The 15,119-nt window shown below is 47.6% G+C and overlaps 1 protein-coding gene across 1 annotated transcript in view; it reads right to left on the bottom strand.

Annotated features, from left to right (window-relative positions):
• The window catches only part of SLC37A1 (solute carrier family 37 member 1), a 66,900-nt gene that overhangs the window by 48,794 nt on the left and 2,987 nt on the right, over positions 1–15,119 (bottom strand). The window contains exons 2-3 of the mRNA XM_059921641.1: positions 13,608–13,797; positions 5,094–5,175 (exon numbers count right to left, since the gene is read on the bottom strand). Coding sequence (XP_059777624.1) covers positions 5,094–5,175; positions 13,608–13,663 — 138 coding nt within the window. The 5' untranslated portion in view covers positions 13,664–13,797. The remainder of the gene's footprint in view (positions 1–5,093; positions 5,176–13,607; positions 13,798–15,119) is intronic.

The raw sequence follows: 15,119 nt of genomic DNA, 5'->3' as shown, positions 1-15,119 counted from the left end.
GTAATACATAAAGGAATGGCAACAACACAATAAACCGCAAGACTCCAGAGTGACTGGAAGGTGGGTGGGGGGCAGGGAGTGAGAGAAGACAGGTGTGGACATGATGGAAGGATGCAGAAAACGGCCATGACGTTACGAAGCACCATGTAGGGGGGAGGGGCAGGGACACAGGGGGGTGCACTTACCTCCCATCTACAGATCCCCTCTCTAGCACCCTCCACCCCCAGCACTGGGCAGCAGGAGCTGCAGCAGACATGTTCCCCGTAAGCTCCACACACACCGGCCCATGCAGTCACTTAGGCACCAATGTTTTTATATAAATGTACATTAATGAAGATTCTATGTGCTAAACTCTGAACTTCAGCAGCTTCACCCTGAGAAACTCTTTATTCGTTCATTCATTCCAAAAACATGGGCTTTTTGGTTCTCTGGCCAAGGCTACAGCGAGCTGCTCACTGTCTGTAATGGAGGAGATAGCCCGGTGGGAATGGGGAAGGGGTCCAGAAGATGCTGGGAGGTGACAGGGAGACGGGCAGGAGACTGAGAGCAGGGGATTCGGGCCTCATCAGGAGGAGAGGGGCTGTGTCAGCTTCGCTTCACCTTTGAACGACACACGGAGTTTAGTGTGTGCGCACGTACGTGCATGCGTGTGTCCGTGTGAGTGTGTACATAATCTATACAGAGTGTATATGTTTAGTTAATTTTCTAGGGTTCATTAGGTTGTGTGGGTCCATTTATTTTAACTAGTCCTTTAGACTCCTTTTATGAAGCTCTGGGTTAAAAGAACTCTCCAAAGCATTATGCAAAAGAAGTCCTAGAAGAGAAATGAAAGTTCTGGTGCCTGCTATGCTCTGAATGCTGGTGTTCCCACCAAATTCATATGTTGAAACCTAACCCCTGAGGTGACGGACGGTATTAGGAGGTGGGGCCTTTAGCAGGTGATTAGGTCATGAGGGTAGAGCCCTCATGAATGGGATTAATGCTCTTTTAAACGGACCCCAGAGAACCCCTCAACCTTCCACCAAGTGAAGCTACAAGGAGGCGGCCGTCTGCAAGCTGGAAGAGGGCCCTCACCAGAAACTGACCGTGCTGGCACCCACCCTGATCTGGCATGTCCAGCCTTCAGAACTGTGAGCAACAAATGTCTGCGTCTACAGCCACCCAGTCTATGGTATTTTGTTACAGCAGCAAGAGTGGATGAGACAGTGCTCAAAACAGGAAGAACAGACAACCTGGGCCCCATTTACAACAGCACCTGGAGGTGGTCAGTTCACAGGAGCCACATGAAAATGGACCAAACACACACCTGCATATGCAAAGGTACACCCACTCACCAAGGTGTACAGAAATACATAGGGAAGCTTTTGGGTCACTGTCTATTTTTTTTAAATGGGATCATTCTACATGGACTTATGTCCACCTTGACTCTTCTTACTCAAAAATACCTGCTGGGAATCTTTCTGAGTCAACTGGTTTGGCTCTAATTAATTCTTTTAAGTAGTTGCACATATCAGAATATGGATGTGCCATAATTTATTCAAACTTTCAGCTGCTGATTAAGTTCACATAATAGCCAGGTTTTTTTTTTTTTTCCTTTAAAAAAAAAATTGCAGACAATGCTACAAAAAAGATGCTTATGCAAAAACTCCTAAGTGCTGGCGCTTTCATTTTTATGGACAAGATTCCCAGAAGCAGGACTGAAGGACAAGCATTTTTAATTTCAACAGGTGTTACCCAGATGATTTCCAAAAGGCTGTAACACTTCACATCTCTATCACTCATACCTGAAAGTCTTCTCCCGCCATCACTGCCAGCAACAGGGGCTATTACTCTTTTAGGTGTTTTGCCACTTGGTGGGTATAAAGTGGTATATCCCTTGTCTGTGAACTGCCTCTTCACCCACTCCGTCCATCATTCCTTTGGATTTCCCAACTTCATACCCCTAAGATGGACATCATCCTGTTCTTGGATTTTTAATTTTTATTTTTTACATTTAAATCTTTAATCTATCCATCTATTCTGTATAAGATAGGGGTTCAACTTTATTTCTTCCAGATGAATCTGCAGTTGTGTCAACACCATTTATTAGATGAACTATACTTTTCCCATCACCTCTGTCAGCCATTCTACTGTATGTTTCCACAGTATTTTCTATACTTTTCTACTGACCTCTTTGTCTATCCTCATGCAATACCATAATAATTTGATTATAGTGGCTTAAAAAATGTTCCCTTTTCCACACCTTCCTTGGTAATTAATTCTTGGTCATTCTTTTCACATAAACTCTAAGATTATTTTATTCAGTTAAAAAAGACATTGCTGAGATTTTCATTGGAGTTGTGTCCTATTTAAATACGAATACTGGGAACAGTAGAACTTTCCAGATAGCAAGTTTCCCACCCAAAGCCAAGGTACGCACTTCCAGCCTTTCAGGCTTTGTTTTCTGTCTGCCGCTGAGGATTTCACGGCTTTCTCTTCCTGGGTCCCGTGTGTGCAGAGAGGGCGGGACATTCACACTCAGACCGGTCAATGTGACGGCTCCTCTCGGGGACCTTGGATTCCCTGCAGCTCAGGGTCTCCCTGAGAACCCTCTGCTTTCAGGCTTTTGTTCTGGCCCAGCCCGGGGGTGGGGGGGCAGGGAAGAGCCCCCAGAGTGTCCCTCGGGCAGCGTGCAGGCCCCACATGTCCATCGGCCTCTAGTTAAGAGGCAGGGCTAGCGCTGGAGCAGCTCTCAGAAGAGAGCGAGGTTGTAACCCCACCTCCTCCCAGCCCTGTTTTCATCACTATCACTTATTTTTCCTTTTTGCTATATACTAAAATCAGAGAAAAATGAAAGGTTTCATCAGTGACTAAACTAAGTCTAAAAAGAGTAGCCTCACGCCACCACGACATGTCACGTCACTGTAAGTGACATTAAAGAATATGAATCATTTTAGATTCATCAACCCTGGTGATCAATTCCAGGTACGCAAATATATTTTAATTTTGTTTTGCTCATAATGTGTTAATAAACATAGGTTATAGATAATTCAGACTGTTCCTTGGGTCAACAGCACCATTACTACTTCTAGTTTTATAAATAAGATGAGCTATTTAGCACGTGAAAGCCTTGTACGGCATTACAAAGTAAGTTATCATATGGAGTGTGACATCTTATCTATCTCAGAAGGCGAAGAAGCCCCGGGGTTCTGCGTTAGGCCAATCCACATCCAGGCGCGTCTAAGGCGCTAAGTCAGACAATCTGCTAAGTCAGACAATCTGCGTGTTGAAGAAAATCTGGGTGTGATGCCGTGACTGTACCCAGCTTCTTACACCTGCCCTAGAGACCCTGTGGCAGGGAGGGTAAGGGCAGGGACCCTGGAGTCAGCCCGACCCCGTGGAATTCACCTGAGGTGGCCCTGGCCTGCACAGAGGAATTAGACTCCTGAGTCTCAGTTTCCTCAAAAGGACACTCACAGGACTGCCGTGATGATGATATTAAATAAGGGAGGCGTGCACCTTGTCAGGCGCGGGGCTCAGCCAGTGGCAGTCACCGTGACCGATGAAAACTTAACTAAGAGCCGGGCCCCTCGTCACTAAGCCCCAAGCCCCCGACGGGGAAGCCGGGAGAGTGGCCTGGAACAATGCCGCATCCCTTCCTGGCTAAATGGGGACCCTCGTGACCACCAGAAGGAGACCCTCCAGTGGCCAGCCCCCCTCAGCATGCTGCCTCAGTCCCAACACGGGCCCTGAGCCTGTCAGGCTGCTGCTGCACCGCGACGCCCCCAGCAGGCCAGGATTGGCCCCAGGATCCACATCTGGCCTTCCAGGAACCATCCGAGGCTCAGGAAGGCTCCCCACCCCGCTGGCTCCTTCAGTTCTAGGCACTCTCTAAGGTCCCTTCAACGGTCTCTTCCCTTTTCATAACTTGCCTTTTTCTTGAGCCATATGTGTATTTCCCTGACCAGGAAGACAGGAATTAGGAGTATTTAAGTTGACAGGGGCAGGTTGGTCCTTGGTACTGGTATTAGAGACACTGGTCAAGTGGATGAAGGCCCACCCTCTCCTGTCCCATCCTTTTCTCTTTTTTGAAAACTGCATTATAAAAGGTCTGCAAAGATTGCCATAGTTATTCAAACTTGGTACATCAAAAAAGGCAGAATGTTACAAGCGACTTGAGGGGCGGGGGAAATTCCTGCTTCCTAGGGGTCAAGGAGGAATTGCTGGAGACCGGGGAACACAGAACCGTCCAGAGAAGCAACAGCCTTGGCACTGCCTCTGCCACTGGCCGGGAGCCCGAGAGGACAGCTGTCCAGCACTCGGCCCCCTCCTCCCCCCGCCCCCCGACCCGGGGGGCAGAGGAAGCGGGACCACAAAGGTCAACGGAATTACAGTCCCGGACCTGCGTCCCTGCCAATGAGGAGAAAGTGAGGGGGGGGGCAGTCGGGCTGTAAATGAGCCACCTTTGGCCCTGGACCATTTCCTCGTCCCTTCTATAATAAAGGCCCAGCAGCCATTCAAGCCAGTTGACAGTCTGCAGGCAAAATGATGTCATTCCAGTGAGGGTAAGAAAACTACTCTGCTTTTTCCCGGGTTACAACTGGCTATTTCGTAGGATTGTCTCCTTTAATCTTCTTTTCCCCAAGTCGAGTTAAATGCCTGCTTAATAACTTCCTGCACACCCATCACTCACACAGAAACTCAGTGTTCTGAGAATAATAGAGAAACACCACCACTGCCAGACTTAGGATCAAAGCCTAATGACCGTAGAAGCAATTTGGGGAACATTTTTAGACTGGATATATTCGGAGGGAGAGTTCACACAAGACAGAATAGATATTTAATTAAGCTTTAGAATTCTGGAACAGGCAACGAATATAACCGAAAGTATACTACCTCTGAAATTATAAATCCTAAAACCATTTTAAAGTTATTAATTTCAGATAAGAGAAACTAAAAACCAAAGCAGCAAAATACCTTGCTTCTCAACAATCCATTTTCTCCATTTATCTTACTGCTCTCCCCCAAACTCCCCTTCCCCCCAACCGGCTTACTAGTTCCTTACAGAGATTACAGGCAGGAAATGAAATCGAGTGCTTTCAATGATTTCTTACCTTAACTATGCTGATAGGCTTTCGAGATAAGTGAAAACTTGCATACAGCAAAAATGTCAAAATAAAAATGAAGGCTCTGTACCTGAAACACAAAACAGTGGCAGGGATGACATAAAATTATAAGATGCCATATGACCCAGCAATCCCACTCCCGGGCATACACCCAGACAAAACCGTAATTCGAAAAGATACGTGCCCCTTATGTTCATAGCAGCACTAGTTACAATAGCCAAGACATGGAAACAGCCTAAACGTCCATCGACAGATGAATGGATAAACAAGATGTGGTACATATATGCAATGGAATATTACTCATCCATAAGAAAGAATGTAATAATGCCATTTGCAGCAACATAGATGGGCCTAGAGATGATCATACTAAGTGAATTAAGGCAGAAAGAGAAAGACAAATACCATATGATATCACTTATATGTGGAATCTAAAATACGATACAAATGAACCTATCTGCAAAACAGAAACAGACTCACAGACATAGAGAACAGACTTGTGGTTGCCAAGGGGGAGGGAAGCTGGGGGGAGGGATGGACGGGGAGTTTGGGGTCAGCAGATGCAAACTATTACGTCGAGGATGGGTAAAAAACAAGGTCCTACTGTATAGCACAGGGAACTATATTCAATATCCTGTGATAATCCATAAAGGAAAAGAGTATGAAAACGAACATATATATGTATAACGAACATATACATGTATCACTTTGCTGTACAGCAGAAATTAAACACAAAGTTGTAAATCAACCATACTTCAATTAAAAAAAAAAGGTGCATTAAGAATCCATTACAACGGTATTCTTAAATTTCCTTATGCTGTATGTTTTTTTACTCAGTCCTACATCAAAGATCAATCCTGTTTATAACACCACTACAATACTTTAAAAATGTGCCACTTTTATTTTGTTCATTGAAACTATTTAAACCATCATGAGAAAAACTAATCAAAGAGAAACCTGGGACACAGATGTACACATGGGTTTACAAAGCAGACAAAAAGGAATGATGATTTAGTTTGTAACGAAATTAACTGCAAGTGACTTATAAGCTTGCTACCCTGCGCATTTAAGATCATATTTATTTTTTACTTTTTAGAAGGACACAAGCAAGGCAGAGATATAACTATTCCACCGGCCTCAGTGAGAACAACTCAGTGACGCTGACAAGCTATGAATAAGGCCAATGACACAAAAACTATTGGCCCAAAGCCCTGCTGCTGTTCTTGGTTTATGAGAAAAGCAGTTCAAGAGGAAGTGCTGAGGTGTATGGAGACTACAGACAAGAAGATACTTTAGCAAGAAGATGAAAGTTCATTCAGGTCTAAATGTGGTTCTAAATGTTTGAACCACCCTATAGAAAAGCGGCCCTTGGGCTTCCCTGGTGGCGCAGTGGTTGAGAATCTGCCTGCCAATGCAGGGGACACGGGTTCGAGCCCTGGTCTGGGAAGATCTCATATGCCGCGGAGCAACTGGGCCCGTGAGCCACAACTACTGAGCCTGCGCGTCTGGAGCCTGTGCTCTGCAACAGGAGAGGCCGCGACAGTGAGAGGCCCACGCACCGCGATGAAGAGAGGCCCCCGCTCGCGGCAACTAGAGAAAGCCCTCGCGCAGAAACGAAGACCCAACACAGCCATAAATAAATAAATAAATAAATAAATAAAATTAAAAAAAAAAAAAAAGGAAAAAGAAAAGCGGCCCTTCGGGGAAGACAACGGGTCAGGAGGAAAAAGTCCTTGGCAAGAGATGGTGACCAGGGGACCCAGCAGGAAGGCAGGCCCTTGCGTCCTGAGGCCCGGCGCCTAACCCTGAAGAACCCATCCTGTTCTGGTCTGGAAAGGCCAATGACCTTCCAACTGCGTGTGGGCTTGAACCCGTAATGACCCAAGGCGGAGGCAGGGGCGACAGAACAGAGAGGGGCTGCAGGGGGGGCCACGGCCCCCGGGGAGGCGGCTCATTCAAGGCCCTCGATGAGGAGGGGGCCTTCCTCCTGTCTCCCACCCACATTTCCAATGTTGTGATTTACTTCTCAAGGGTAGCTTTCTGGACTAACACGAAGACTCCTGAGGGTGTCTGCCTCCCTGGCCACCAGAAAAGGCAGGAGTCAAATAAATATTTCCAGCTTTTCAACAGAAGGTCATATTTCAGGTGGGAAAAAAGGCTTGGTAGTACCGTGGGACTCAAACCTTCAACCTCCGGAACACCTGCGCTTAGCGAGGGCGCACCACACTGACTTCATCAAGGAAGCATTTACTGATGGTTTTCCTAGGATTCTTTGCTCTTCGAGCCCCTGCCAATGAGCAGGTAGGAAAAAAGTGAAACTGTAAACAAGTGAGTGTGTCATCTATCGCAAAGAACACAGACTATGCAAGTACAGTGGACCTGTGACAAAAGTCTAGGCCTTTGTCGCTGTGTTTCTGAAAGTCATCCGTTTTGGTAGGGGCTGGAGGTCTCTCAATTCCTTGCTGGAAGCTCTCCTCATCCCACACCCTGCTCCTCTGCACCAGCTTATGAAGGTTCTAGGCCACTGGAACTTTCAACACCCGAATTTCCAGCACATAGCTAGACTCATTGGTTGCTTGATGCCCACTTGCTAGGACTAGTGTGGACTGTCGGGGACCCCGATCGGCCCCCATCTGGGTACAGAGCTCCCTTTTCCCATCTCCACAAGGAGTAAGAAAATATTCTCAGTCTGAGTTACCTCCAGCCCCTCCCAAATCAGAGCCTGAGAGAAGGATTTGGAGCCCTCAAGGACGCTACATACAACCAGCTTGCAGGTGTGCCATCGGCCAGGAGACTCTGGATTTCATCATCACCCAGCTCAGAAGGATTTGGAAAGAGCAGGTCTACTTAAATGGGCCTTGGGGGGCTTCCCTGGTGGCACAGTGGTTAAGAATCCACCTGCCAATGCAGGGGACACGGGTTCGAGCCCTGGTCCAGGAAGATCCCACATGCCGCGGAGCAACTGAGCCCGTGTGCCACAACTACTGAGCCGGAGCTCTAGACCCCGAGAGCCACAACTACTGAAGCCCGCGTGCCTAGAGCCCGTGCTCCGCAACAAAAGAAGCCACCGCAATGAGAAGCCCGCGCACCGCAAGGAAGGGTAGCCCCTGCTCGCCACAACTAGAGAAAGCCCGCGCGCAGCAACAAAGACCCAACGCAGCCAAAAATAAAATAAATAAAATAAATAAATTTAAAAAGAAAATGGCACTTGGGTTCATGGTCTCCATTCTCTACCCAGAACATTCCACTTATAAATATTCTAGTTTTATTAAGTGCATTTAATATATTTATTAAATAAAATAAATAAACCCAGAAATAAAGAGCTCGTCCGTATGCCTCGATCAGGTCTGAAGAGCCCTGGGGCCCTAACACACCTGCATTCATTCCTAGGCTGTCGAGCTGTCCAGGTTATGGGAACCCAGCAGCCATTCCTGGGCCCTTGCCTTCTTCTCTAGCGGGCGGTCTTGCATGCGATGCTCACCTGCCCAGAGCCTGCAGGGGCGGAAGTAGTTGCCATGACCGCCCCGTGCTGGGGGATGCCACGCTGGAGCACAGCCACGGAAGCCCCGAGAACACCGGGGGCTACAGAGTGGAGAACTTGCCTCCAGGCATTTTCAGTTCAGTTTTGGGTGGAGGTGAAACACCTTGATGAATCAGCCCCTTTGGGAAGAGCACCGGCCTGCCGGTTAGCAGGGCTCTCGGAGGGAACCTGCTCTGCAGAATCAGGGCAAAGGGTCAACCTAGCCTGCAAACCGGGAGTTTCCCCCTAGACACAGAACGTATGTCTCCTAAAGAGGAACCCGACCTTTCATTTCGCCAGTATCAGGCCAACTCTGTTCCCTGTTTTCAAATCCTTCCTCTCGCTTTCCTCATCTTATTACGTAGGATTTGAGGAGAGGGGAAGAGCCAGCAGCTAGAGGCTGAGTTCTCCACTTCTGGAAGGCCTAAACACAGCCCCACTGGTACTTTTAAACCACTGTGGGGCTGCTGCCTTCCTAGTGGCCATGGCAATACCCCCGTCCTGGAGAGCGGGCAGACTTCTTACTTCTGCAGGAGTATCCTGGGTTGTGGGGACTAAACAGTCCTCCAGAAGTCCTTTCCCATTTTGTAATTCTATCCTCGTCCACCTTCTTCCTTTATCACTTGTGAAGCAAGGGCTTTGGATAATATTTGTTTCCTTTTATCCATCTTGTAGTGGGTTGAATACTGTCCCCCCCAAAATTGATGTCCACCATAAATCTTAGAATGTGGCCTCATTTGGAAATCGGGTCTTGCAGATGTAATTAGTTACATTGAGGTCATACTTAACTCACGTATGACCTACAATCCACTAAGATCCTAAATCCAGCTCCGTGTCCTTATAAAAGGCCATGGGGAGACACAGAGACAGACAGGGAGGAAGGCCACGTGGTGATGCAGGTAGAGCAGGACAAGGAACGCTAGGAGAGCCAGCAGCCGCCAGAAACGGGAAGAGGCAAGGAAGCGTGCTTCCCTCGAGCCTTCTGTGGGAGCCCGGCCCTACCGACACCTTGATCTCAGACGTCTGCCTTCCAGAACCATGAGAAAATTAATTTCTGTCCTTTTAAGCCAACCAGTCTGTGGACCTGTTTTAGCAGCCCCAGGAAACGAATATAATCCAATACTTTAATTTCTGCTTTGTGTTACATTTAGGCTTATGAATATTAAGCAAATACAATTAAAAATGAATTATTTAAACCTTTACTTCATCAGCGTTCCACTTACTTTCTGTAACAATAGATAGCATTCTCTGTATCCACCAACACTACAAGAATAGTGTTTGGGTTAACCCCAAGTTTCTAGCAAAAAAAGCCTATCTCAGCAAGGCGCCTTCAAAGCTTCCTCAGAAATGTTCTAGAATGCCGCAGGCATTCCCAGACAATTCAGAGACTCAAGGGAGAATATCGTTTCCTTATTTGAGTGTTATTTATCTCGGTCATATGCAAATAAGAAGTAAAAAATTCTTTAGACGAGAGTTACTGAACAGTATCATTTGGCACAGAAATTAGTAAGAAGACATCCCTAATTTAGGAACAAGGAAACGAGGCATACTGTGACATGAGCCTCTCCAGAGCACCCTAAAGGAGGGCCACGATGTCAGTGACGTTATCGCTGACCCCTTGGTTTAGGGGCTCTCTGCCTGGTCGCCCCTCAGAGAAGCTACAGTTTTTCCCTCTAGTAGTCAATCAGGAGTTTGTGGGAACGTACTTTGAGGTTACATAGATATCCTGTTTCTCCAACCTTCCCCCCGTCGTGCGTGTCCATTGATGATCCTTGCCTAAACCAAGCATCCCTGATGGTTTCGGATGGCGATGTTCCAGCTTGGACACTCCTGCTCTGCTTAGCGGCTGGCATTCTACTGCGAGAGAGAGCTTTCCTTCCTCCCATTTCTGCATTATTTAGTTATAGCAGAATGGACTCACTGGATTCTTGTTTTATTCAATGGGCTATAATCCATTACTGGCATCGTTTATTTAAAATGTCATCCCAGATTGGGCCAGTGAGCGCCCCTTCATTTTTAAGCACTTCCTTATTTTTTGGCACAAGATATTCCAGGCTCATCTCACTTTCCCTGGCCAGTGCTGACCCAGCCTCCAAGGATGTCTGACTGGCTCCTTCAGTGGAAAACGTTACGTAGAAACTGAGATCCAGCACCGGCTGTGCTCACTGCTGCGGGGTGTTACTATTCCCAGGGCCCGTCAGCGGGCAGAGAGAGGGCATTTTACACACACGCGCACACGACCCATACATACACAACACACACACACACCCACTACCTACACACACGTCACACACACACATATTTCTCCCCCTGCTTCCTCTCCAGTTCTTCTCGATATCTTTAATTCCAACCCAACACCACGTGATTCATTCTGTCCCTCCTCCCCCCGCCACCAATATTCGTAACTCCTTTACCGTCAGCGAGAAGCTGTCTCTCTTCTGTGTTATTCCTGACAAAGATGCATAATCTGAATCTAACCATGAAGAAATACCAGACACACACAAAACAAGGGACAGTCTATAAAATAAATGGCTTGTATCCTTCAGAAATGGCAAGCTCATGAAAGACAAAGAAAGGCCAAGAAACAGTTCCAAATTAAAGGAGACTAAACCCACAGGACAACTAAATGCAAAGTGTGGGCCCAGACTAGATTCTGGCCCAGGGGAAAAAAAAATCTATAAAAGACATTATTGGACATTTGATATAATTTTGAATATGGACTGTGGATTAGATAATAGCATTATATCTGTGTTAAACTTGCTTATTTTGATTTTTGTGTGCAGTTATATGAAAATGTCTTGTTCACGGGAAGTACATACTGAAGTATTTAGAAATAAAAGGGCATAATGTCTTTAACTTGCTTTCAAATGGTTCAGGAAAAAAATGTATGTGCGTGTATACGTACATCTACACACACACACACACACACACACACACACACACACAGATGAGAGAAGGTAGGGAGAGAAGCAAATGAGGACAAATGTTAAGAATTTGTCTGCCAGTTGAACCTGGCCCCCCACGGCTGGACCAGAGGCGATTCACCATTTCCTCTGCCCTAGGTTCACTCAACTCAAGACGGAAAGTCCCAGGAGAGAGAGGCCTGTAGCCTACCTTAGGTCCTCTCCTGCCTCCTGCTGGACCTGGGCTATGGCGGAAGGTCACGGGGCTGCCATAACGGGATGGAAAATCCTGAGACTCACCTACCTATCACACCTGCACACGAAGGAGGGAAGTCAATTCCCCAAAGGAAATCAAAGTGCTGTTAGGAAGAGGCAATGCATGCTGGGTAGAAAAACATAAGAAATGTCCTTCGCAGGAATGTTAGAAGAAAAGCTAATTCTCTTCTTTTACAGCTAAGGAAGCTGAGATCTAGAAAGGTTAAATACCCTTTCAAGGTCAAGGAGCAAGTTTGAGGTAGAGATGGAATAGAAATGAAGACAAATATGCTATCTCCTTGCAACTCACAGTGTGGTCTATGGACGCAAAGCACCGCATCACCTGGGAAATGCAGACTCTCAGGCATCACCCAGATCTACTGAGTCAGAATCTGCATTTTAACAAGTTTCAGGTGATTCCCATGCACACTAAAGCATGAGAAGCACTGTTCTACCTCTGTAGGTCTCAACTTTAAAAAAAGATAAAAAATAGAATTTGTGATTATAAGAGTTCTACAGGAGCTCCTGGTAACATTCTTATTTTCTGCTGTGAGTCTGAAATTGTATCAAAATAAAGTTCCAAAGCAAGGGAAAGATAAACACCCACTAAATAAAAGGGAACCACTTGTGGCTAGTTTAGCAGTAGATGGGAGATGAGTGGACAAGCGAACTGCTGTGGAAAGAGCCAGATGTCTGAAGTCACACCTGAGACCCTGTGGGCACTCCCCCCACCAGCCTGGGCCTGAGAAGCTGCAAAAGGTGCGGAGGCCAAGAGTGTCCTCGTGAGACGGAGCTGAAGGGATTCAGAACGCGCTGCGGCAGCATCAACGTTATTTTGAGCAGAAGGCACGTGAGTCCTGGAATCTCTTATCTGCCTAAAAGCAGAGCCTCTGAGAAAGAACTCAGCTGTCATAAATCCTCCCCTGGGAGCAGCCAGGAGAGACTGAGTCTTAATACCAGAAACGGGATATGCCCACATCACACCTAAACAGACATTGTCACAACGGTATCCTAGCTCCCAACTAGTCTCCTAAGGGCCCATTTACCTTTCCAAAAAGTTACCTGTTTTCCCAAAAGTGCCCTTCCCTTGCTCCTCTTCCCCTATTAAGATGGTATACGATCCCCAAATTCTAAGGCCGCCTGGAGTCACGTTTTTTTGTGAACTCCCACACGTACGTGGTTAAATCTGTCTTTTCTCTTGTCAATCTGTTTTTTGTCAGTTTAATTCACATGCCCCCAGTCATTCAACCTAAGAGGGTAGAGGAACAATTCTTCCTTCCCAACAGAGATCAGCAGGGGAGAAAACCCACTGAGAGTGCGGGTTAGAGACTACACAGCTCTGCACTCCGCCCTCACCATCCGCCTGCTCCACGGAGTGTGGGGTTCACTAATCTCCTGTGAGAAAGATTCTCAGAGCACACCAGGTGCTCTCAGAACAGAAAGGCATCTGCGTTTAACTTGTTCGGATCTCATTTTCTCTCTGAAAGTCCTGACCCAGCGAGGCCACTCACTAAGCTCAGAGTGAACATACTTATTTCACCCACAGCCATTTTATCGTCCTGTCGGTAGTCAGTGGTCATTTTTCTGTGGGTGGGGACCAGGATTATCTTCAGTGGACCAGAAACCACGGAAAACCTCGAAGGTTTTCAGTCTGTCTGTCACTGCCAGAACCAAAGATGGACAACTCGGCCGTGTTCCTGGTCACCGCTTCCACCACCAATAAACCATTCAACACTTATGGGGAGGCTGGCCATCCACGTGCATTTTATCATGAAACTGGGGGCAGGGGGCACTGGCTTCACGGAGGCACCGTGCCCAAGGACTTACCACTGATCCCTGGAGAACGAGACGATGACGCGAATGCCGGGGGGAAGTCGGGCCATTTACGTCTCACTGACCGTGGAGCTTCGGTCACGAAATAAGAGGCTTCATTAATAGGTTCTTGATCCTGGGAAGCACGCAGGGGTGTCCTGTGGGGTCTCGCCTGCCCTCTTCCTTCCAGCAGAGGCTCGGCTCTCTACAAGGAGAGGGAGGGGTGGAAAGGTCAAGTGTGCTGACAATGGCACCGTCGGAAGCTCTGGCAGAAGTAACCGCACGTGGTGTGGTCGCCCAGCCCAGAGCAGAGCTGCACTTCCCTGCAACAGGACGCTCCCACCACGAGAGCCACCAGGTAGGGGTAGAGCATCCGTCCTGGGGTGGGGGTGGGGGGCAGCTTGTTCAAAGGTCACTGAAATGAACTTCACATGTTGTTCCGAGGACGTGTAAGAAAAACCGCTGAACTCCTCTTTATCTGGAAGCCCTCCTGAGATCAACCTGTTCACTCTCAATCACAATACTCTGCAGAGCTAACATTGACATTCACAGGAGACCCATATGTGCCCAGGGGTCGCACCAGGTGCCCAATCACTAGAGCGCCAGGGAACTGGCCGTGCTCCGTTCCCCCAAGCTGTGTCCCGGGCTACGTCTGAGCCACCGTAACAGACAGGAACATAGGCCTGGACAAGGAGGCAGGTCATCAAGCCCATCATTTGACTGTGGCTTTGCAATGGAGTCTAAATGCACGTAATGCCGTGGGAATGAACTTCAGCTCGTCTGTGCCACCTCATTTCTCACACCTGTGGTCACCTCAGAGGCCTTGGAAAATGGCCCCATTCTGCAGTCAGGGCTGAAGGCAGAGCCAGATGGGAAGGAAGGCGCAGGGAGGCCTGGTCTCCTGTCCCAAAGCCAACCTCACGACCTGTGCTATTTTTCAGTTTTTCTCCTATGTTCGGTGACGAGGAATCTTTGGGACCCATGCATTAAATCACACAGTACACAGTGCATGCAGGAGCATTCACTGTTCTACCTTAATACTTATCGAAAAGTCACAGGTTATATAACGTTTTTAAAGAAAGCTACTTTTGACTAAACATTAATCTCGATTTAAAGCTGAAATGTATTCAGTGTCTTTAAACCACTTCCTTGCGATAACAGGTAATAGCAAATAGTTCCGATTTAGAAGATATTCCTCAGTGCCTGCGTCTTCCCAGTTAAAAGAGGTTCCCCATGTTCATTCCTGCTGTCCCTCCAGAGTGAGTTTTCAAAATGCACCTTGCCAAGCTTTCACACCCTCCCCACTCCCCCCATCTCCTCTCAGTGAGGCACTGAGGCCCCTCTGCTCCAGCCAGGGGAGCTACACCTTCGCTCCCGACAGCCAGCCTGGCCACTCGGCCTGCACACACACCCCACCGGGGCCCTAACGATGACACAGCCTCAGCTCTCCATCTCATCAGAGTGCCACCTGCCCCGACAGCTGACCCTGGGCTGGGTAATCCCAGGCATGCCACAAACTTTCTGCTC

The sequence above is a fragment of the Balaenoptera ricei genome, chromosome 4, assembly GCF_028023285.1.
Source record: "Balaenoptera ricei isolate mBalRic1 chromosome 4, mBalRic1.hap2, whole genome shotgun sequence".
NCBI classification, from domain to species: Eukaryota; Metazoa; Chordata; class Mammalia; order Artiodactyla; family Balaenopteridae; genus Balaenoptera; species Balaenoptera ricei.
This window is presented reverse-complemented; position numbering and strand designations above follow the sequence as displayed.